Genomic DNA, 21,998 nt, shown 5'->3' with positions numbered 1-21,998 from the left:
ATCTCTGCTACACTGATGCACAATCTGCCCATCGGTTTCCAGTCTTCTCTTTATATACTCTGACTGTGGGTGCTGCTCATGGAACCTGTTCAGGTCTTTTCAGTGAGTCCTACAGGGCAGTATCGAGCACCTCCTCTTGAGAAGTGTGGCATGTAACTGCACTATAGTATGACGTTAAACGCTGGGTGGGGGCTACTACTAAAGTAGTGGTTCGCCACAGAGAAATTATGTAGGGTCTAGAGACTTTTTCGGCTGTCACAACTTGGTGTGGGTACCACTGGCATCTAAGGGGTAGAGGCCAGGGATGCTGCTACAATGCAGGTCATCTCTATACAAGAAAGAATTATTGGCCCCGAATGTCAGTAGTGCCCATGGTAAGAAAGCCTGCCTTTGGCTAATAACTTAGTCTCCTGGTACCTCCTTTTCCTCCCATGCAAAATTAGATAACTGTAGCATTCTCGTAGATTTTTGTATGGATTAGTAAGTTTGAGTACACAGCTTTTAAAAGTGTGTGGGAAATGGTATATGGTCAACAATGGTAGATGTCTCCTGTTTTAGGGCTTTCATTAAAATTTCAAGTAAAAATTTCATTAGGTATACTCCTATACAGGTTATTTCATCACAGTTTATGCATTCACTTTTGGAAATATTCGTTATTGTTAGTTTTGACAAGCATAAGATAAGGGTATACTTTGTTCCCATTTGCTTGTCACTTGACCATCAGAAACAGCTTCTGGTCTCAATCATCTTAACAGAATGAAATAAGGACTTCCTTTGTGTCCCCTCTGGCTGTCTGGAGAGCAAAAATTGCACAGGCCAGAGCAAAAGTGAACAGTTAGTTGATCCTCTGCCCACTGGTTCCAGGCCTCCCCGCCCAAAAGTCCCGATGAGTCAAAAGGAGAGTGTTAGGCAGTAGTTACTCAAATCATTCCTTTTTGTTCTTTGCTTTTACAGCCGGTCTCAAGAATTTCCAGTATCCTTTTTAAATCATTATTCTCTATCCGGGAGCAACATGATACAAATTACAGTTGACTTAGTACAAAGCAACACAGCGTAGCAGAGCGCCCCAAAGAAAGCGATGGAGAACCTGCACCACTAACTAGCTCCTTAAACTTGGGCAGCTCACTTCCCCCTTTCCGGCCTCAGTTTCTCCATTCATTAAAGGAACAGGATTGTACTAGATCACGTCCCCCCAAAACCTGAGCCTCATCCCTCACCAATTCAAGAAAAGCCCTCATTTATTTCCTTTAATAGCAAAAAAAGAAATCTATAGGGATGAACTCCAAACACCCTTCCGCACGTAGACACTAGGAGTGGCCCCTACCTCCTTCGGTTAGCCAGCCGGGAGGCCGGCTCAGACAGAAGGGGTCGCCCCGAGCATGCGCGCGCCGCGCCGCCCCGCCCCGGGCCCGCGCCGCGCAGGCCCGCCCCTGGGTCGCGTAGCCGACCGTTACGCTGGAGGCCGCGCGCAAGTGCCTTGAATCCGGTGAGTGCTTCCGTCCCGGCCTGGCGTCCGCCTCTAGGCTGTCTGGGGTGGTGCTCATTCTCCCGACGCCCAAGCGCGAGTGTGGGTGGAGCAAGATCCGGGTAGGGGGGAACCACAGGACTCGGGCCGGGAGCTTCGGTGCACCCCGGCCCCGGCCGGAGAGCGCTGGTGTTCGCTGGGACCTGCACACGGAGACTGCGCACGCCGGTTTGGCGCCGCTCAGATCGGGGTTAGGGTCTGGAGTGGCCTAGGCACTGAGAGAAGCCACGTGCTCGGCTGGTGGTCTTGAGACTGGACAAGCACACGAAAGTTCGCAGGTTTCGCAGCGAGTGTGATGCCCGCTCTCGCACTCGTGGCCGGCGGTTTGGGAGCGCGGGCACCACGTGGGCTGTGCTCCCTGGCGGGCCTAAGAGCCCCGGGCTTTACCGCAGGGAAACCTGAAGTTCGGGCAGAGACAGCTGCCTTTTTCTCGCCCCCACACTGACTTTATAAATGACACTTTACCCTCCCAGACGTTTTTTCCTCACTGAATATTTCTAGAATGGCTCCCCGACTGCTGTCGGGTCATCTATCAGGTTAATGAGATCAGGTTGGTGGTTCATGTGTTTTCTGGAAGTGTTGGCTTGGCTTTTGCTGTCTCCAGTGCGTGCCTGCGTGAGTCATGTCCGACTTTCCGACTCCATGGGCTGTATCCGCCAGGCTCCTCTGCCCATGGATTCTCCAGGCAAGAATACTGGAGTGGGTAGCCATTCCCTTCTCCAGAGGATCTTCCCAACCCAGGGATGGAACCTGGATCTTCTGCATTAGCAGTTAGATTCTTTACTGCTGCACCATCTGGGAAGCCTCCTGACTACTCCAAAAATCAGCTGTAAATTCAGCGCCAGGCCTTTGATTTCACTGGGCTTATCTTTACGTGGAAAAACCTGATTTTTCAAGGTTCTTCCACCATCGCTTGGATAGTTTTGGTTCTCAGCCCTCATCCATTGTAACAAGTCATGATTACTAAAATGTATTAATGAGGTTCAATCCATTATTTCTAAGATAGAACTGAAAAGATAAGTGCCAATCCCTGCTTTAGGTCAATAGGAGAACCGCTTTTCCCTGTCTTGATAAACATCCCCCAAGAGAAATCTTTTAGGTCGGCCTAGGAAGCAACAGTTAGAACTGGACATGGAACAATAGACTGGTTCCAAATAGGAAAAGGAGTACGTCAAGGCTGTATGTTGTCACCCTGGCTATTTAACTTATATGCAGAGTACATCATGAGAAACGCTGGGCTGGAAGAAGCAGAAGCTGGAATCAAGATTGCCGGGAGAAATATCAATCACCTCAGATACGCAGATGACACCACCTTTATGGCAGAAAGTGAAGAGGAACTAAAGAGCCTCTTGATGAAAGTGAAAGAGGAGAGTGAAAAAGTTGGCTTAAAGCTCAACATTCAGAAAACTAAGATCATGGCATCTAGTCTCATCACTTCATGGGAAATAGATGGGGAAACAGTGGAAACAGTGTCAGACTTTATTTTTTTGGGCTCCTAAATCACTGAAGATGGTGAGTGCAGCCATGAAATTAAAAGATGCTCACTCCTTGGAAGGAAAGTTTTGACCAACGTAGATAGCATATTGAAAAACAGAGACATTACTTTGCCAACAAAGGTCCGTCTAGTCAAGGCTATGGTTTTTCCAGTGGTCATGTATGGATGTGAGAGTTGGACTGTGAAGAAGGCTGAGCGCTGAAGAATTGTGGTGTTGGAGAAGACTCTTGAGAGTCCCTTGGACTGCAAGGAGATCCAACCAGTCCATTCTGAAGGAGCAGTCCTGGGATTTCTTTGGAAGGAATGATGATAAAGGTGAAACTCCAGTACTTTGGCCACCTCATGCGAAGAGTTGACTCATTGGAAAAGACTCTGATGCTGGGAGGGATTGGGGGCAGGAGGAAAAGGGGACGACAGAGGATGAGATGGCTGGATGGCATCACCGACTCGATGGACATGAGTCTGAGTGAACTCCGGGAGTTGGTGATGGACAGGGAGGCCTGGCATACTGCAGTTCATGGGGTTGCAAAGAGTTGGACATGATTGAGCAACTGAACTGACTGACTGAGGCAACCTTGTTGGAGAAGGCAATGGCATCCCACTCCAGTACTCTTGCCTGGAAAATCCCATGGACGGAGGAGCCTGGTGGGCTGCAGTCCATGGGGTCGCTAAGAGTCGGACACGACTGAGTGACTTCACTTTCACTTTTCACTTTCATGCATTGGAGAAGGAAATGGCAACCCACTCCAGTGTTCTTGCCTGGAGAATCCCATGGACGGGGGAGCCTGGTGGGCTGCTGTCTGTGGGGTCGCACAGAGTCGGACACGACTGAAGCGACGCAGCAGCAGCAGCAGTAGGGAACCATGTTACAGGTGATGATGTATCATTTCTGTCAGCTTATTTGAGTGTAATTAACCGAGCTTGAGTTTGCCTAGATCTTCTTCTATGTTAGTGTGGATAACTTTTTAAAATTTTAAAACTTCTAAAATTACTGCGGATAACTTAAAAAAAAAAAAAAAAAAAACTTTTGTTTTGACTGAGTTACTGCAGGTTTCTGGGCCTTGGCTCCCAGAAATGCTAAATAGGCTTGATAAGGGGCCCATAAATTTGCATACTAACAAGCTTTCCTGGTGACTTGACTACAGTCTGTAAAACACAGCTCTGGAGATTAAAAGACACACCTCCTTCTGGTTGGTGATGATGGCTAAGGTGCCTTTCAGGTCTGAAAAGACTGGACTACCCAAGCTTGGGCTGCCATTATAAGAATAACCCCACTGAACAAACTATCTGTTTTCCCCCAACTCTGTTTTATGTAAGGCTTTTGAGATTTTTTTCCCTCCAAAATTGTATCCAAAAGGTGAAAAAGAAATGCACTCAGCAAGTGTTTGAGGACCCTCCTATGTGTCCTGCTCTATACTAGCTCTGGGAATGTGCAGATAGGTATCCTGCCTTAAGACCTCTGGTCAGTGACTATTACCATAGAAAAGAACGTTAGGGCACTTAAAAATACTAAGATTTTGTTTGTGTTTTCTGGCTGTAGAATGGGTATCAATATTGATTTTCTTGTGGAGTTTAATCCTTCAAATTGTTTAGATTAGTGGCTGTGTTTCATCTGTGGGCAGTTAGTAAAATAGGAACCTTGAATCTTTTCTTTTGATTTAATATTTTTACACTTTAATGCTATGCTGCTGCTAAGTCGCTTCAGTTGTGTCCAACCCTTTGCGTCCCCATGGAGTGTAGCCCACCAGGCTCCTCTGTCCATAGGATTCTCCAGGCAAGAATACTGGAGTAGGTTGCCATTACCCGCTCCAAGGGATCTTCACAACCCAGGGATCGAACCTGCATCTCTTGCAGGTTTCTTGCATTGGCAGGTGGGTTCTTTACCACTAGCGCCACCTGGGAAGCTTCTTTAATGCTATAGTCAACTCAAATTGGAAACAGATGCTTTTTAAAAGCTGGCTTTTTTTTTTTCTCTTGTAGCTTTATAAAAATATTTACTCTTAACTTCTGATTGGGTGGTCTGTGAGGTTTAGAGGCAGACTTGTGTTGGCTGTATTTTTCCAAAGTATTCTCTTGTTTAGTTCCTATATTTCTTTCAAGACACACAGCTCTTTTTTCTTTTTAACTTTTTGTTTCTGAAATTGTGATAGAGCTTGCTATTTTTGTGTGTTTAATGTGGTGGAGTATGTCATCTGTTCTCCTCTCGACCTCCCACAAGCTGTTAAAAAGAATGGTTGTCTTACAATATGGGTAATGTGAGAATCAGAAATAGTAAGTTTGCCTAGTAACCTCTAAGCTAGGTTCCAATTAACTGAGCCTCAAATCATTTCAATATGAACACAGAGAAACAATAAATGATGTAAGTTTTGGCAGTAAAAGTAGTGAAATTCATATTCTAACAAAAGCATTTGTTAGGCACTGTTGGGATTTATTTTGTTACTGATTGTGATGGGAAAAATGCTTCAAGTGATCTTATTTTTTGGCTGAAGTATTCTGCACACTTTGTTTCACCACACTTTTTAGTGAATATGCGTATACTGTGTTCTTATATTGTGCTTAAAAAATACAAACCTTTTGTTTACATCTTCCTGCTGCTTGCATTCCTTAAGTAAAGTTTAAAGTGACCATTTGTGAGGGATAAGAAATGTGTGGCTGAATATGAAATTGCTTTTTCATTACTGAGTACCTTTAATGACGCAGACCTTCTGAGGCAGTCTAACAGTTTTTAACAGTTAAATGTGAGCAGCATGTCAGGGGTCCCTGAACCATCTCCTGGGCCAGTGGTTTGCTAGGACTCACAGCTAATTTTTTACAGCAGATGGAGACCAAGCGCTTCACTGATGCGGCAGCCGGTTGTGATAGCACATGTGAGATACTGCCGACCAGGGAAGCTCATTCGACGTTCAGTGTCCAGGGCTTTTACTGGGGGCTCATCATGTAGATACCTCTGCCTGGCATATAACTGCATATAATCACATTGTTTGTCCAAAGAGCGAAGTCACAGTGAGTCCCTCTTTTCAGTTAGTGGTGTTAGGAACACTTCTGAAATCTAAGTTCCCAGCCCAGACATCTGCACATACTGACTTTCAAGGGATAGTGCATACGTGCATGCTCAGTCACGTCCGACTCTTTGGAACCCCATGGACTGCAGCCTGCTAGGTTCCTCTGTCCACGGAATTTTCTAAGCAAGAATACTGGAGTGGGTTGCCATTTCCTTCTCCAGAGGATCTTCCTGACCCAGGGATTGAACCTGGGTCTCCCACACTGCAGGCGTATTCTTTACCACTGAGCCAGCAGGGAAATCCTCAGGGGATAGTAGGTAACTCTTTTGCACAAGCGGTGCTCTTCACTGAGTCTGCTTTCATTTGTCCTTGTATTTCTACCTCACTTCTGGGCTCCAAGTAGTAGCAGTACTTTGTCTTATCAAAGCTTTGATTCTTCAATTGAGAAAGCAAACTGGTCTGTTTAACTTAAAAGGAATATGAAACATTTTCAGCAAATGTATCTTATCAGTGATATATCTGAAGCCCACCACCAGGAAAAAAGCTTAACCCCTTACTCTTCCATGCAAGCTTTTAGTGTCAATTTGTATTGTAAACACTTGGTCCTGTGTTTCTTATCAAAACCACTTGATCTTTTGAAGGAACTGTTTGTGGGCATAAAATTTAGAAGCTAAAATGAGGCCACTAGTGAGTTTTACAGAGTAGTGCCTCCTTATCCATGGCTGATAATGTTTTAAGGTCCCCAAAAGATGCCTGAAACCATGGATGGCAATGAAGTCTGTATAAACTGTGCATTTCCCCTATTCACAGTTAGCTATAATAAACTTTAATATATGAATTAGACACGGTAAGAGAATATCCGAATTGCCAGCATCATTACGTGTGCACTTTGGGGCCATTATCAAGTAAAATGAGGGTCATGTGAGCACAAGCTTGATACTGAAGCAGTCGATCTGATCAGCAGGACGGCCACTAAGTGACTAATGGGCTCATACACTAGACAAAGGGATTAATTCTAAGTTTATTTTATAGATTTATTCTGAATTTATCAATTATAAATTTGTAGATTATTATTGCAATGTGTAACATGTTGTTCGGGTATGTACTTCCCAGACCAGTCCATTAATTATTCTCAGTCCACAGTGTAGCTGAAATATGGCTTAGTTATCTTGACAGAAGAACAGAAAATTATTGATAGCCCAACAACATAGGAAAGCATAACATTTATAAATAAATTGCCAGTATTTGGGAAAAATTTTTTTTTTTTACAAGCACAATGCTTCTTAATCTTTTTTGGTTGATGGGGGCTTCTTTAAGAATATGGTAAAAGCAGTGGACCCTCTCCCCTAGAAATAAATGTACTTTAAAATAGAATTTTGCTGTTTCAGGGAACTCCTATAATTGAAGTATTCTTGAAATCCAAATGAAGGGCCCCTCCATGTAAATATGACAACAGTTATGGCTTGGTCTCGCAGTTCTGAGAGACCTTTGGCAATACGAGGAAGGTACATCCTCTTGCTACTCAAGCGTGGTCTGTGACCCCCCAGCAGTATCGTTACCTGAGGGCTTGCTGAAGATGCAGAATCTCAGTCCCACCTGAGACCTGTGCTCCCAGGGGATGTGTGCGCACCTGGAAGCTGGAGGGTGGAGGGCTGCATTAGATATTAATGATGTTGCCATTTTAGTATGCCTTTTGCTATTTTAGTTAAAAAGTTATAGCTTTTTTAAAGCCTTGGGATATGACTGTCTTACCCTTCACTTTCAGTGTCTAATTGTTTGTTTTATTTTTTAATGGGATGTTTCTGATAAAGTGGCAGTTTTCAGGAGTAAGCTGAGGCTTGGAGTGAGGCAGTCCAGGTGCTTGAGGCAGGCTCGGGAGCGGGCAGGGTCTGGTCTAGCCACCAGGTGGCACCACTGGCCCGGGTGGCCCCCAGGAAGCAGCCTGCGTGGGGCTGTGGCAGGGAGCACCTGGCTGTGGGCGGCTCTGGATTGAGCCAAGTGTTTATTACTCAGTTGCATCTAATTAGATTTGGGACCTGCTGCTGATTAAAGCCAAATTTTAAGATTTTGACTTGGCTGTGTCAATGGCCACAGGCTAAAACCGTGACTAGAAACTGCTGAGATAGTTGAATCATTTAACTTGGGATAATTATACCTCTAATAAATAATGAATTCCATGACTTAGTGCTTGTGTACAAGGAAACAGGCTTCCCTTTCTATGACTATGTGCTCTGCGTGGTGTCAGAGGCGGAATCACACCCTGGAAGACATGGTGTCGGCTTCAGGTTGTGTGTTAACCCTGGAGGAAATGGCCTTGACTTAGGAAATGTGCACACGAAGGGCCTGGTAGTCGTGCAGGTCGCATGTACGTGATCCTCTGACACTGGCCCCGGGAAACCTAAACGCATGGGTCTTGTTCTTCTGGCAGGTTTGCATTTCCTCACTGCCTTGTCTTGAAGACAGCGATGCTAAAGAAAGCAAGGCCTGCAGGGGATCGGAAGGAGGAAGGGCCTGTTCCTAAGCAGATGAAGGTGGAGGCAGCCTGTGGACCTTCTTCCCCTTTGAACTTCGACAGCCCCAGTGGCCTCTTTGAAAGTTTCATCTCGCCCATCAAGACAGAGACGTTTTTCAAGGAATTCTGGGAGCAGAAACCCCTCCTCATCCAGAGAGACGACCCTGCGTTGGCCACGTACTACCATTCCCTGTTTAGGCTCTCTGACCTGAAGAGTCTGTGCAGCTGGGGTATATACTACGGGAAAGACGTGAACGTCTGCCGCTGTGTCCACGGGAAGAAGAAGGTTTTAAATAAAGATGGCAGAGTGCACTTTCTTCAGCTGAGACAAGATTTTGATCAGAAAAGGGCCACAATTCAGTTTCACCAACCTCAGAGATTTAAGGTAACAGGCTCTCCCAGGGGCAGAATTCTCATGTGTATTAAACTACTAACATTTGGCCATGGATCAGCTCAGGGATAAATCCGTTTTGGTGGTGATTAGTCTCCTGCCAGTTTCAGAAAGGCCAATACCTGTTTGGTCTTCAAATGCATTCCAACTTCAGTGATTTTTTTTTTTTTTTTTTTTATGTTCCCTTTTGTTTGAACTGTTAGAATCTGCAACAGCTCAGGGTGGACATGGTTCGGTGTCATTGAGCTGCAAAAAGTAAATTACATTGCAGGTTTATAAAGTTTGTTAAAGTGACATTACACCTCCAGGAATATTTCTGTGGGCTGGTTTTTGTTTTGATCCATGGTGGACATTTCTCTCTGGATTGTTTCTTCACTGTAACGTAAGGCATGATGGCATCAAGGTGATCATTTTATTCTTGAAGTTGCCTCCCTCTGCTGCCCACATCTCCTTAGCAGAGGTTTCCGAGCAGTGACCAGACCATGTACTAGACGCACATTTATGGAAGAGACTTCACCCTTGTTGACACCCTGCCAGGCTGGCTCTGAGAGTAGGTTCTGGAACTGCTGAGGTGGGTGGGGGCAGTTGTAGGTGGAGGGTAGCTTGGATTTCACGACTGACTAATCTTTTATTTATTCTACATCAGTGATTGACATTTGAGAAATAATCTGCTGCTTCTGTGCCCAGTTTCTGCATTTATAAAATGTAGATTTAGGATGAGCTAATCTGCTCTTAGTTGTTGTTCAGTCGCTAAGTCGTGTCTGACTCTTAGTGACCCCATGGACTACAGCACTCCAGGCTTCCCTGTCCTTCACTATCTCCTGGAGTTTGCTCAAACTCATGTCTGTTGAGTCGGTGATGCCATCCAACCATCTCATCTTCTGTTGCCCACTCTCCTCCTGCCTTCAGTCTTTCCCAGCATCAGGGTCTTTTCTAATGAGTCAGCTCTTCACATCAGGTGGCCCAAAGTATTGGAGTTTCAGCTTCAGCATCAGTCCTTCCAGTGAATATTCAGGGTTGATTTACTTTAGGATTGACTGGGTTGATCTCCTTGCAGTCCAAGGGACTCTCAACAGTCTTCTCCAGCACCATAATTTGAAAGCGTCTCTTAGATGTTTGAGATGTTTACAGGACAGGTGTCCAACAACTGAAGGCTCTTTCTGAGTTTTAGAAAAAAAGTCTTATTCCCGTCCAGAAATCCCCGTCTGTGACCCTTGGCTGAGTCAGAATGCCAGCTTCGAGGAGGAGGAGAGCAGTGTGTCAGGTTTCACACTGAGGATGGCTGCTGGCTGCGTGCTGGCGCCTAGGTCTCTGTCATCAGAGTTCTAGTAATGCTTGTCATTATAGATCTTGAGTTGCCTTATTAGATCCATTAGGCCTCCCTCATCTGTGAATGCCTTTCCCTTGTCTGTAGGATTTTGTACTATTTGTATTCTGGATATAGACTTTTCAGTACAGGTCCTCATTCCAGATAGTTCATCTTGGGCAATCATGAGCAGCTGAAATATCCCTGGGGTGCCACTCTTTTGGGCATCCTACCTGAAAGGAATTTATAAATCACTTGCAGACCAAGTCATGATTTGCATTCAGAAAATCTGTACATCGTGGTACTTCCCTCTGAACTAGTCCTTGACTCTTTGCTTGGCTAAAAGTAGCACTTAAAAAAGTAGTTTTTAGACACTGAAGAACTTTAAATAGAAAAGATCAGTGATGCTGATTACATGTAATTTGTTGACAGACTAGCAGAAAATTATTGTTTGGCACGTATGTGGTGTCCTCTGTGGCTATCATTTCTGCTTAAGTGTGGCACACTTCTCTTCCCCAGTTTCAAGTGGCCAGGACTGTTTCCTTTGCCCTGTTGAGTCAGCTCTCTAAGTCACGTTCATTAAAGCAGGAAGGATGAGCTTTCCCAGTTTGAGCTCAGCCCCCAGGGTAGGCTAGGAGGCATCCTGGTTATTTGTGGGTTTGTTTTTGTTCTTTTGATTATTTATTTTTGGCCCTCTGGTTCTTTGCGGCTCTGCAGGCTTTTCTCTAGCTGCAGTGAATGGCGGCTTCTCTTTGTTGTAGTGCAAGGGCTTCTCGTTGTGGTGGCTTCTCTTGTAGAACTTGGGTTCTAGGGCACATGGGCTTCAGTAGTTGTGGTTCCAGGCCCCGGAGCATAGGCTCAGTAGTTGTGGTGCACAAGCGTAGTTGCTCTGCAGCACATGGAACCTTCCTGGATCAGCAATGGAACCCACGTCTCCTGCATTGGCAGGCAGATTCTTCCCCACTGAGCCACCAGGGAAGCCCCGTTTGTGGTTTTTTTTTTTCCCTCTGACCTTCCACCACCAGAACTTGAGAAACCTATAAGCTTCTGGAGTTCACTCTCTACACAGGAAGCTGGGTTTTGAGTATTATATTGTGAGCAGATTTAGTGTTGTGTGTATTTACTAATGGGCATACTGATACCAGGATCAAGAAGTCTAGAGGCAGTTCCTCATTGTCTGGGTTGAAGGACTCAGAGTCAGCACTTTCTTGGTCACATCACAGAATGGGCACAGCTTATTAGCCTAGTTCGTCTGGAAATGAGTGAGGAGGTAACCAGGGAGTGGTAGGCTGTTCCCCACCCGCTTCGGGTAATCTGTGTATCAGGAGTCCAGATGAGTTAACCAAATATTTACACATGTTCACTTTTGAATCTTCCAACACACATTTGAAATAACTGAGGCGATCACTGTGGCCTCCACTTTACATGAAAGAAATGAGTTCACATTTGTGACTTACATAGCTACGAGGGAAGGACTTCTAACTTCAGAATTAAAACATTTTCTGAACCATGTATCTAAAGATCCTCCCTGAAATGTAGCTGGGCTTTTGGCATGTTTGTTTTCACCTTTCTTTAGGTGTTAATGTGGGCTTCTGGTCTTGACCATTGTATTCAGCTGATTCTGCAGGAAGGTCAGTGCAGAGGAGAGGGCCTCCCCGCCCTCTTCCGCCCCCTTCCGCCCCCTTCGCTTTTCCATTGGCAGCTCCAGACACAGCTGGGGGCCAGGAGTGAAAGGAGACAGGTTTCAGGAGCCTTGTTTGTGCCTCAGTCAGTGCTGTGAAGCTGTGACACTGGTACACTGTTGTGCAATTGAAGTAGATTTGAGCTAGTTTTATGCTGTTTCTCACAGTCTTAGAGTGGGAGTCCTCCTCTCGCGGATGAAGAAGTTCAAGTCTAGCTTGTAACTACAACCTGAACTCAGACGGTTTGACTCCAGATCTCTTCCTAGTGGGCCACACTTGGCAGATTGAGAATCTAAAAGTGAAATGAAAGACTTGTGCAAATGATAGGGTTTTCTGTAACTTTTAAGAAGAAGGAGACATGTGCTTCTTAATTATAGACCCAGAAACTTCAGTTGGGAGCCATAAGATCACCCATATGGTCCTCAGGCCATCAGCGATAGACAGAGAGAGACAGACAGTTACTGTACAAATGTAACTACACATCCTGCTGGCCGCTCCCAGGTGTACATTAGATTGCTTGGGAGATCTGCGAACTCTTTGGAGCTATTCAGGTGCCATTGAATTATTATTCTTTTGTTAAATAGAAACCTTGAGCTCTGTATGTAGAGTAGCTCAATGGCTTATATGGAAATGTCTCCCAAAGCTTGTTTAATGCTGACCCAATTCTTTCCCATTTGGTATTTTTAATTCTGTAGTTTTTTTTTTTTTTTTTTCCATTCCAGTGGGTAAGATTGACTTCTAAGCCATGATCATCGTTTACTCAGCAAATCCTTTCAATATCTTCTGTGTGCCAGGCACTGCATGTATGGATGATTAAAAGTTGGGCTTCTGCAGTGTTCTTTGCCGGTGATTTTTCTTTATGGTAGAGGCATGGTTATGGGGCTGCATGAATGTGAATCCTGGATCTGTCATTGACAGGCCTCCTTCCTCGTCGGTGTGGGGCACCCACAGGGTGATGGTACCCACCCTGCGAGACGGTTGCCAGGAGGGCTGTGTAACTAAAGTAGGTGAAGCCTGGCACACAGAAAGTGCCGATACCCACGTGGCCCAATTCTGCCTCTCTTCCCCTCACCTGCCTTGGGACAACCAGGTTTCCTTCTCTCGCAGGAGTACATGGCTCCTCTCTAGGTCCCTCAGTTTGACGAAGGTCCTGAAGAGCTAGTGAGTGAGTGAGAGAGGGGAGTGTTCCTCGACCCCTGTCCCCTGCTCGCTGCCTGTACCCTCTTCCCAGTTTATTTCTGCTCCCTTTGCTTTAAGGACCCTTTTGTCAGGCAGTTCCCAGACCCTCGCCCTTCATCTTGCCTGAACTTAAGACTTAGCCAGCGGGCACATGGGGGTCTTAGCAGCTCATACATTTCTAATGTACAGCTTTTCTTTTTTCCCCCGAAAACTCATTCTTTAGCAGATCTTTCCCACTTGAGTGGTGCTGGGAGCTAACTAACTGCCTTAGTCAAAACCCCCAGGGTACTTCTCGCTTATCCTCCCCACTCCCAGGCCCCTGCCATCAAGGCGTGCTGGCAGGGCTGCCTGCCAAGCACATCCTGACTTTTACTCTTCTCCGTCGCCCTCTCCCCTACTCTGATCATCCCCGCCTGTACTTATGCATTTGTCGCTTCCCCGCTGCTGCCTCTTGCTTTCCCACAGTCCAGTCTCCTCCACCCGTAGCCAGACTGACCTTTTATAAGTGTTAATGGGGTCGTGTCATTGTCTGGCTTGAAATCCTTCGTGGCTCCCTGTTACCTCCTCCTGTCCATGCTCGGGACAGAAGGTCCCTGAGGGTAGAGGTGCCGGTTCGGTCACTGCTGAATTCCAAGCATCTGGTCTTCCAGGTGGCACTAGCGGTAAAGAACCCACCTGCTGGTGCAGGAGACGTAAGAGAGAAGGCTTTGATCCCTGGGTGAGGAAGATCCTCTGGAGGAGGGCATGGCAACCCACTCCAGTATTCGTGCCTGGAAAATCCCATGGACAGAGGAGCCTGGTGGGCTCATCCATAGGGTCACAAAGAGTCGGACATGACTGAAGTGACTTAGCACAGAGCATAATAGCTGTGTGATAAAGACTTGCTATGCGAATGAGAACAGATTCCTTACTTCTGGTGTATTTTTCTCTCCTTCTATCTCCACTGTTGTTTCTTAAGGATGAGCTCTGGAGGATCCAGGAAAAGCTAGAGTGCTACTTCGGCTCCTTGGTTGGCTCCAATGTGTACATCACCCCTGCGGGAGCCCAGGGCCTGCCGCCCCACTATGATGATGTCGAGGTGAGAGAGGGGATCTGCCCGGCTGCGGGAGGAGGGAGTGGCCGCCAGCCCAGGAAGGTGGGATTGTCGGAATTGAGCTGTCGGTCAGGTCCGGTCCCACTCTTCCTGTGCGGGCTCCGGAGAGCTTGACCTCCCTCACCAGGATGTTGGAAAAAATTAACCCCACTGAACTGGTTTCCTGCTCCTTTGGAAAGGGGAAAGATTGTTTATATACTAATATAAAGAGCTGCACATTCCTCCAAAACATGTATTGATTGAATTTTCTACAGAGAAGTGTGATTGGATTTTTTTTCTTTAATTTCACAGTTTAATAAGGTGAGGTCACAAGTATTCCATACATCTGCTTTTATTTTGTCCTTTTTCTGTAGCTGCCAAAAATATATGCTTTTTTCCATTTGTGAAAGTCTTGGGACAGCTTAAATGAAGGTCATGGTTTTGCTTAAGCACTGGCGCCTTGACGAATGTTGATTTCACTCTCATGTGGCTGCCAAAAAAAGTTAACTCTTGGGCTTAGGTATGTCGTAGTTTTATTTTTGTACTGATACATTCTGTGAACACAGAGATAGTAGGAAATAAAAACCTCTTTTTTTCCTCTTGAGAGCAATTTGATATCAATACATTTTCCAAAAGTTTTTTTTTCCTTTAATATTTCTAACAGTACTTTAAAATATCTTTGGTTGAATGAAGAATAATAACTTGACATTTTCCTATGTGCCAGGGATTATCTTCAGGGTTTTGGATACTCAGTAATATCTGAAGCTTGGCTTTTCCCTCAGAGATCATGGGCTTCCCACTGTCTGATGGAAGATTTAGAGGAATGAATAGTGGGATATATAGGGATAGATAGTGGGATATAAAGAACTCAGCGAGGCTTTTAGGGAAGTGAAAAGAATGACGAGCCTTCCAGTGTCAGAATTTACGGTCACCTGTTTTTAAAAAGTGAATGCCAGTGGTGGCAGCTTTTAAGCGTGGAGCGAGGTGTATCTGAGACCCTTTATTTTTATTTTTTTATATCAAAGTTGTGATTCGTTTAAGCCCTGGGAGGGCCAGCAGCCAGTGAGGAGGCTCTCTGACACTCCTGGGGTCCTGTGCTCCCTGTAGGTGTTCATCCTGCAGCTGGAGGGAGAGAAGCACTGGCGCCTGTACCAGCCGACGGTGCCTCTGGCGCGGGAGTACAGCGTGGAGGCCGAGGACAGGATCGGGAGGCCCACACATGAGTTCACACTCAAGGTACGGGCCTGCCAGTGTGCGCGCCGAGTGTGGTTTGAGGTTTGCGCTTGTGTAACGGTCCCCCAAGAATGTGTCCAGGAGTTTGGGGATAGGTGGCTCCCATTCCAGGTGGCCGCTCGGGGGGGCCTCAGAGGGAGACCTGGTCTTTTGTACTTGCAGATGTGAGCTGAGGAAACGTCTCCATATGCTCTCTGAGTCCAAAAGGAATGAATTATGAATACGGTAACCACTGACTTTTCTGGAGTAAAAGTCATGGAAGGCATGACCTTGGGCCGCTTCACCAGAACTAAGGCAGTGGTCACTGCTGGGTGGTAGATTGCTTGAGGAGAGCACGGTCAGCGACCTCTGTTTTTCTTGCTGGTAAAATTTGGGCGCCCCCTTTGCCTCCTAACCGCAGTAGGCCCTCTGCACCCCCTTCCTTCTGCATGTAGTTGTCAGAAGAGTCACCATGAAGGCTCTTGAGGGGATCTTCCCCAGAAAACCAGGCAGCCCAAGCATGTGCTGGTTCGCTGGCATCTTGCTGCTGAGAAAGTGTGTCCTTCAGCAGTTAGCCGGGTGGGATCACAGCCAGTCCCCAGCACGTCAGGTTGTTGAGAACAAAGTCTAGGATAAGAATAGCTGTGTAACTCAGTTTTACACCTTTTCCTATAAAACTTAATTTCAACAAAATTTAATTTCCTTCAGTGGTAATAAGATAATAGTTAATCTAAATCATTCCAAAGATTTTAACCAAACTGATGGACTTGCATATGGTTGTTTTTGTATTTCTTACATCTTGAAATTACACTTGGTATCTAATTTTTTTTTTCTTTTTAAATTATTTATTTTTGGCTGCACTGCATCTTCATTACTTTGTGCTGGCTTTGTCTAGTTCCAGCGAGTAGGGGCTACTCTCTCGTTGCAGTGCATGGGCTTCTCATTGCAGTGGCTTCTCTTGTTGCAGAGTTTGGGCTCCAGGTGTGCAGGCTTCAGTAGCTGGAGCACGTGAGCTCAGTCGTTATGGTGCATGGGCTTAGTTCCCTTGCAGAATGTGGGATCGATAACACCTTGAGCTTCAGCCTGGCATTTTGCATGATGTACTCTGCATATGTGTTAAATAAGCAGAGCGACAGTATATATAGCCTTGACACAGGGGTTGAAACCATGTCCCCTGCATTGGCAGGCAAATTCTTAACCATTTTGCCACCAGGGAATCCCCTCTGATTCTTACTCAGTGCCTTGTGGCTTCCTGATATTAAAATCTCTGCCTGCATGCCATAACTGGGAAAAACTCCCTGTTTATGATGTTGTTGTTCAGTCGGTCAGTCTTGTCTGATTCTTTGCGACTCCATGAACTGCAGCATACCAGGCTTCCCTGTCCTTCACTCTCTTGAGTTTGCTCACACTCATGTCCATTAAGTCCATGTTGCCATCCAACCATCCCATCCTCTCATGCTCTGTCGTCCCCTTCTCCTCTGTCTTCTATCTTTTCCAGCATTAGGGTTTTTTTCCAGTGAGTCAGCTGTTCACATCAGGTGGCCAAAGTATTGGAGCTTCAGCATCAGTACTTCCAATGAATGTTCAGGGTTGATCTCCTTTAGGATTGACTGGTTGGATCTGCTTGCAGTCCAAGGGACTCTGAAGAGTCCTCTCCAGCACCACAGTTCAAAAGCATCAATTCTTCAGTGCTCAGCCTTCTTTATGCTCCAAATCTCATATCCGTACAAGACTATTGGAAAAACCATAGCTTTGAATATATGAACCTTTGTTGGTAAAGTGATGCTTCTCCTTTTTAATACACTGTCTAGGTTGGTCATAGCTTTTCTTCCAAGGAGTAGGTGTCTTGTAATTTCATGACTGCAGTCACCATCCACAGTGATTTTGGAGCCCAAGAAAATAAAGTCTGTCACTGTTTCCATTGTTTCCCCATCTATTTGCCATGAAGTGATGGTATCGGATGCCATGATCTCAGTTTTTTGATTGTTGAGTTTTATGCCAGCTTTTTCACTCTTCTCTTTCACCTTCATCAAGAGGCTGTTTAGTTCCCCTTCACTTTCTGCCATAAGAGTGGTGTCATCTACATATCTGAGGTTATTGATATTTCTCCCGGCAATCTTGATTCCAGCTTAGACCTCATCCAGCCTGGCATTTCACATGATGTACTCTGCATGTAAGTTAAATAAGCTGAGTGATAATGTATAGCCTTGACATATTCCTTTCCCAATTTTGAACCAGTTCATTATTCCATGTCCACTTCTAACTGTTGCTTCTTGACCTGCATACAAGTTTCTTAGGAGGCAGGTAATGTCTGGTATTCCCATCTCTTTAAGAATTTTCCATAGTTTGTTGTGATCCACACAGCCAAAGGCTTTAGTGTAGTGAATGAAGTAGAAGTAGATGTTTTTATGGAATTCCTTTGCTTTTTCAGTGATCCAGTGGATGCTGGCAATTTGATCTCTGGTTCCTCTGCCTTTTCTAAATCCATCTTGTACATCTGGAAGTTCTCAGTTCATGTACTGTTGAAGCCTAGTGTGAATGATTTTGACCATTACCTTGCTAGCTTGTGGGATGAATGCAATTGTGCAGTAGTTTGAATATTCATTGGCATTGCCTTTCTTTGGGATTGAAATGAAGCTGACCTTTTCCAGTCCCATGGCCACTGCTGAGTTTTCCAAATTTGCTGGCATATTGAATGCAGCACTTTCACAGCATCATCTTTTAGGACTTGAAATAGCTCAACTGGAATTCTATCAGCTCCACTAGCTTTGTTCGTAATCATGTTTCCTAAGGCCCACTGCACTTCACACTCCAGAATGTCTGGCTCTAGGTGAGTGATCATACCATCGTGCTTATCTGGGTTATTAAGACCTTTTTTGAACAGTGTTTTCATGTATTCTTGCCACCTCTTAATATCTTGTGCTTCTGTTAGAACAGAAACATACTGTTTCTCTTCTTTATTGTGCCTGTCTTTGCATGAAATATTCCCTTGGTATCTGATTTTCTTGAAGAGATCACTAGTCTTTCCCATTTTATTGTTTTCCTCTATTTCTTTGCATTGATCTCTGAGGAAGGCTTTCTTATCTCTCCTTACTATTCTTTGGAACTCTGCATTCAGATGGGTATATCTTTGCTTTTCTCCTTTGCCTTTCGCTTCTCTTCTTTTCTCAGCTATTTGTAAGACCTCCTCAGACAACCATTTTGCCTTTTTGCATTTCTTTTTCTTGGGGATGGTTTTGATCACTGGCTCCTGTACAATATTACAAATTTCTGTCCATGGTTCTTCAGGCACTCGGTCCGTTCAGGTATGACCTAAATCTAATCCCTTGAATCTGTTTGTCACTTGCACTGTATAATCGTAAGGAATTTGATTTAGGTCATACCTGAATGACCTAGTGGTTTTCCCTACTTTCATCAATTTAAGTCTGAAGTTTGCAATAAGGAAATCATGATGTGAATCACAGTTAGCTCCAGGTCTTGTTTTTGCTGACTGTAAGAGCGTCTCCATCTTTGGTTGCAAAAAATATAATCAGTCTGATTTCAGTATTAACTACCTGGTGATGTCCATGTGTAGAGTCATCTCTTGTGTAGCTGGATGAGGGTGTTTGCTATGACCAGTGTGTTCTCTTTGGCAAAACTCTGTCAGCCTTTGCCCTGCTTCGTTTTGCACTCCAAGACCAAACTTGCCTGTTACTCCAGGTATCTCTTGACTTCCTACTTTTGCATTCCAGTCCTCTATGATGAAAAGGACATCTTTTTTTGGTGTTAGTTCTAGAAGGTCTTGTAGGTCTTCATAGAGCCATTCAACTTCAGCTTCTTCAGCATTAGTGGTTGGGGCATAGACTTGGATTACTGTAATACTGAATGGTTTGCCTTGCAAACAAACCAAGATATTTCTGTCATTTTTGAGATTACACCAAAGTACTGCATTTCAGACTCTTTTGTTGACTATGAAGACTACTCCATTTCTTCTAAGTCATTCTTGCCCATAATAGTAGATATAATGGTCATCTGAATTAAATTCACCCATTCCTGTCCATTTTATTTCACTGATTCCTAAAATACCAATGTTCACTCTTACCATATCCTGTTTAACCACATCCAATATCCCTTGATTCATGGACCTAACATTCCAGGTTCCTATGTAAAATTGTCCTTTACAGCCTCAGACTTTACTTTCACTGCCAGACGCATTCGCCGCTGGGTGTTGTTTCTGCTTTGGCTCAGTCTCGTCATTCCTTCTGGAGCCGTTTCTGCACTCTTCTCCAGTAGCATATTGGGCACCTACCGACCTGTGAATTTCATCTTTCAGTGTTGTATCTTTTTGCCTTTTCACACTGTTCATGGGAGTCTCAAGGCAAAAATACTGAAGTGGTTTGCCATTCCCTTCTCCAGTGGACCATGTTTTGTCAGAACTCTCCACCATGACCTGTCCATCTTGCATGGCCCTACACAGCATGGCTCATAGTTTCATTGAGTTAGACAAGATTGTGGTCCACATGATCAGTTTGGTTAGTTTTCTGTGATTGTGGTTTTCATTCTGTCTGCCCTTTGATGGATGAGGATTAGAGGCTTGTGGAAGCTTCCTGATGGGAGGGACTGGCTGTGGGAGAATCTGGGTCTTGCTCTGGTGGGTGGGGCCATCCTCAGTGACTCTTTAATCCAATTTTCTATCAATGGGCGGGGCTGTGTTCCCTCCCTGTAGTTTGGCCTGAGGCCAACCTATGGTAGGGTAATGGCAGTAATGGCAACCTCTTCCAAAAGGATTTCAGTTTAGTTCAGTCACTCAGTCGTGTCCCACTCTTTGTGACCCTGTGGACTGCAGCATGCCAGGCTTCCCTGTCCATCACCTTCTCCCGGAGCTTACTCAAACTCATGTCCATGGAGTGATGGACATGTCGGTGATGCCATCCAACCATCTCATCCTCTGTCATCCTGTTCTCTTCTCGCCTTCCATCTTTCCCAGAATCAGGATCTTTTCCAATGAGTCACTTCTTCGCATCAGGTGGCCAAAGTATTGGAGCTTCAGCATCAGTCCTTCCAATGAATATTCAGGATTGATTTCCTTTAGGATTGACTAGTTGGATCTCCTTGCAGTCCAAGGGACTCTCAAGAGTCTTCTCCAATACCACAGTTCAAAAGCATCAATTCTTTGGTGCTCAGCTTTCTTTATAGTCCAACTCTTACCTCCATACATGACCACTGGAAAAACCATAGTCTTGACTAGACGGGCCTTTGTTGACAAAGTAATGTCTCTGCTTTTTAACATGCTGTCTAGGTTGGTCATAGTTTTTTTCCCAAGGAGCAAGCATCTTTTAATTTTATGACGGCAGTCACCATCTTCAGTGATTTTGGAGCCCAAGAAAATAAAGTCTGTCACTGTTTCCATTGTTTCCCCATCTATTTGCCATGAAGTGATGGGACCAGATGCCATGATCTTAGTTTTCTGAATGTTGAACCTCAAGCCAACTTTTTCACTTTCCTCTTTCACTTTCATCAAGAGAGTCTTTAGTTCTGCTTTGCTTTCTGCCTTAAGGGTGGTGTCGTTTGCATATCTGAGGTTATTGATATTTCTCCCGGCAGTCTTGGTTCCAGCTTGTGTTTCATCCAGCCCGGCATTTCACATGATGTACTCTGCATATAAGTTAAATAAGCCGAGTGACAATATACAGCCTTGACGTAGTCCTTTTCCTATTTGGAACCATCTGTTGTTCCATGTCCTGTTCTAACTGTTGGTTCTTCTTTGTATTCTTGCCACCTCTTCTTAATATCTTTTGCATCTGTTAGGTCTGTACCATTTCTGTCCGTTATTGAGCCCATCTTTGTATGAAATGTTCCCTTGGTATCTCTAATTTTCTTGAAGAGGTCTTGTCTTTCCCATTCTATTGGTTTCCTCTATTTCTTTGCGTTGATCACTGAGGAAGGCTTTCTTATCTCTTCTCGCTAGTCTTTTCTGCCACAACAAACTCGCTGCTGTCAGTGCCTCTGTCCTCGTGCAGGTCACTGATGACCCATGCATCCACAGGAGACCCTCACACTATCAAAGGCAGGTCTGGTTTAGTCTCTTGTGGCTTCACGGTTCCTTTCTCTGGGTCCTGGTATGCACAAGGTTTTGTTGTGCCCTCCAAGAGTCTGTTTTCCCAGTTCTGTACAAGTTCTGTAATCAAATCCTGCTGACCTTCAAAGTCAGATTCCCTGCGAATTCTCAGTCTCTTTGCTGGATCCCACGTTGGAAAATCTTTTGTGAAGCCTAGAACTTTCTCAACAGTGTGAGAACTTCTTTGGTATAATTTTTCTCCAGTTTGTGGATTGCGCACCAGGCGGCTCTGTGGTGGGGCTAATGGCAGCCTCATCCAAGAGGACTTATGCCTTACGCCTTGCCTCCCAGGTCTGCTGCAGCCAGAACCCCTGTTCTGCGCAGGCCACTGTTGACCCATGCCTCTGCAGGAGACCCTCAAACACTCAAAGGCAGGTCTGATTCAGTCTCTTATGGGGTCATTGCTCCTTTGCCTGGGTCCTGGTGCACACAAGGTTTTATTTGTGCCCTCCAAGCATCTCTGGCAGGTATGAAGTTTAATTTTAAACGTGATTATGCCTCTCCTGCTGTCTTATTGCAGCTTCT

At 45.1% G+C, this 21,998-nt stretch overlaps 1 protein-coding gene across 5 annotated transcripts in view; it reads left to right on the top strand.

The window, feature by feature from the left end:
- The first annotated feature begins 1,342 nt into the window (after positions 1-1,342).
- RIOX2 (ribosomal oxygenase 2) overlaps positions 1,343-21,998 on the top strand; it is a 33,390-nt gene continuing 12,734 nt past the window's right edge. The window contains exons 1-4 of one of the 5 annotated variants that reach the window (XM_055567880.1): positions 1,343-1,486; positions 8,451-8,919; positions 14,051-14,170; positions 15,272-15,400. In XM_055567880.1, coding sequence (XP_055423855.1) covers positions 8,488-8,919; positions 14,051-14,170; positions 15,272-15,400 — 681 coding nt within the window. In that variant the 5' untranslated portion in view covers positions 1,343-1,486; positions 8,451-8,487. Of the gene's footprint in view, positions 1,487-1,721; positions 2,076-8,450; positions 8,920-14,050; positions 14,171-15,271; positions 15,401-21,998 lie in introns of those variants that run through there. The other 4 variants (XM_055567881.1, XM_055567878.1, XM_055567879.1 and 1 more) reach the window with 4 other exon arrangements.

This window comes from Bubalus kerabau, chromosome 2 (genome assembly GCF_029407905.1).
Source record: "Bubalus kerabau isolate K-KA32 ecotype Philippines breed swamp buffalo chromosome 2, PCC_UOA_SB_1v2, whole genome shotgun sequence".
Classification (NCBI taxonomy): domain Eukaryota; kingdom Metazoa; phylum Chordata; class Mammalia; order Artiodactyla; family Bovidae; genus Bubalus; species Bubalus kerabau.
This window is presented reverse-complemented; position numbering and strand designations above follow the sequence as displayed.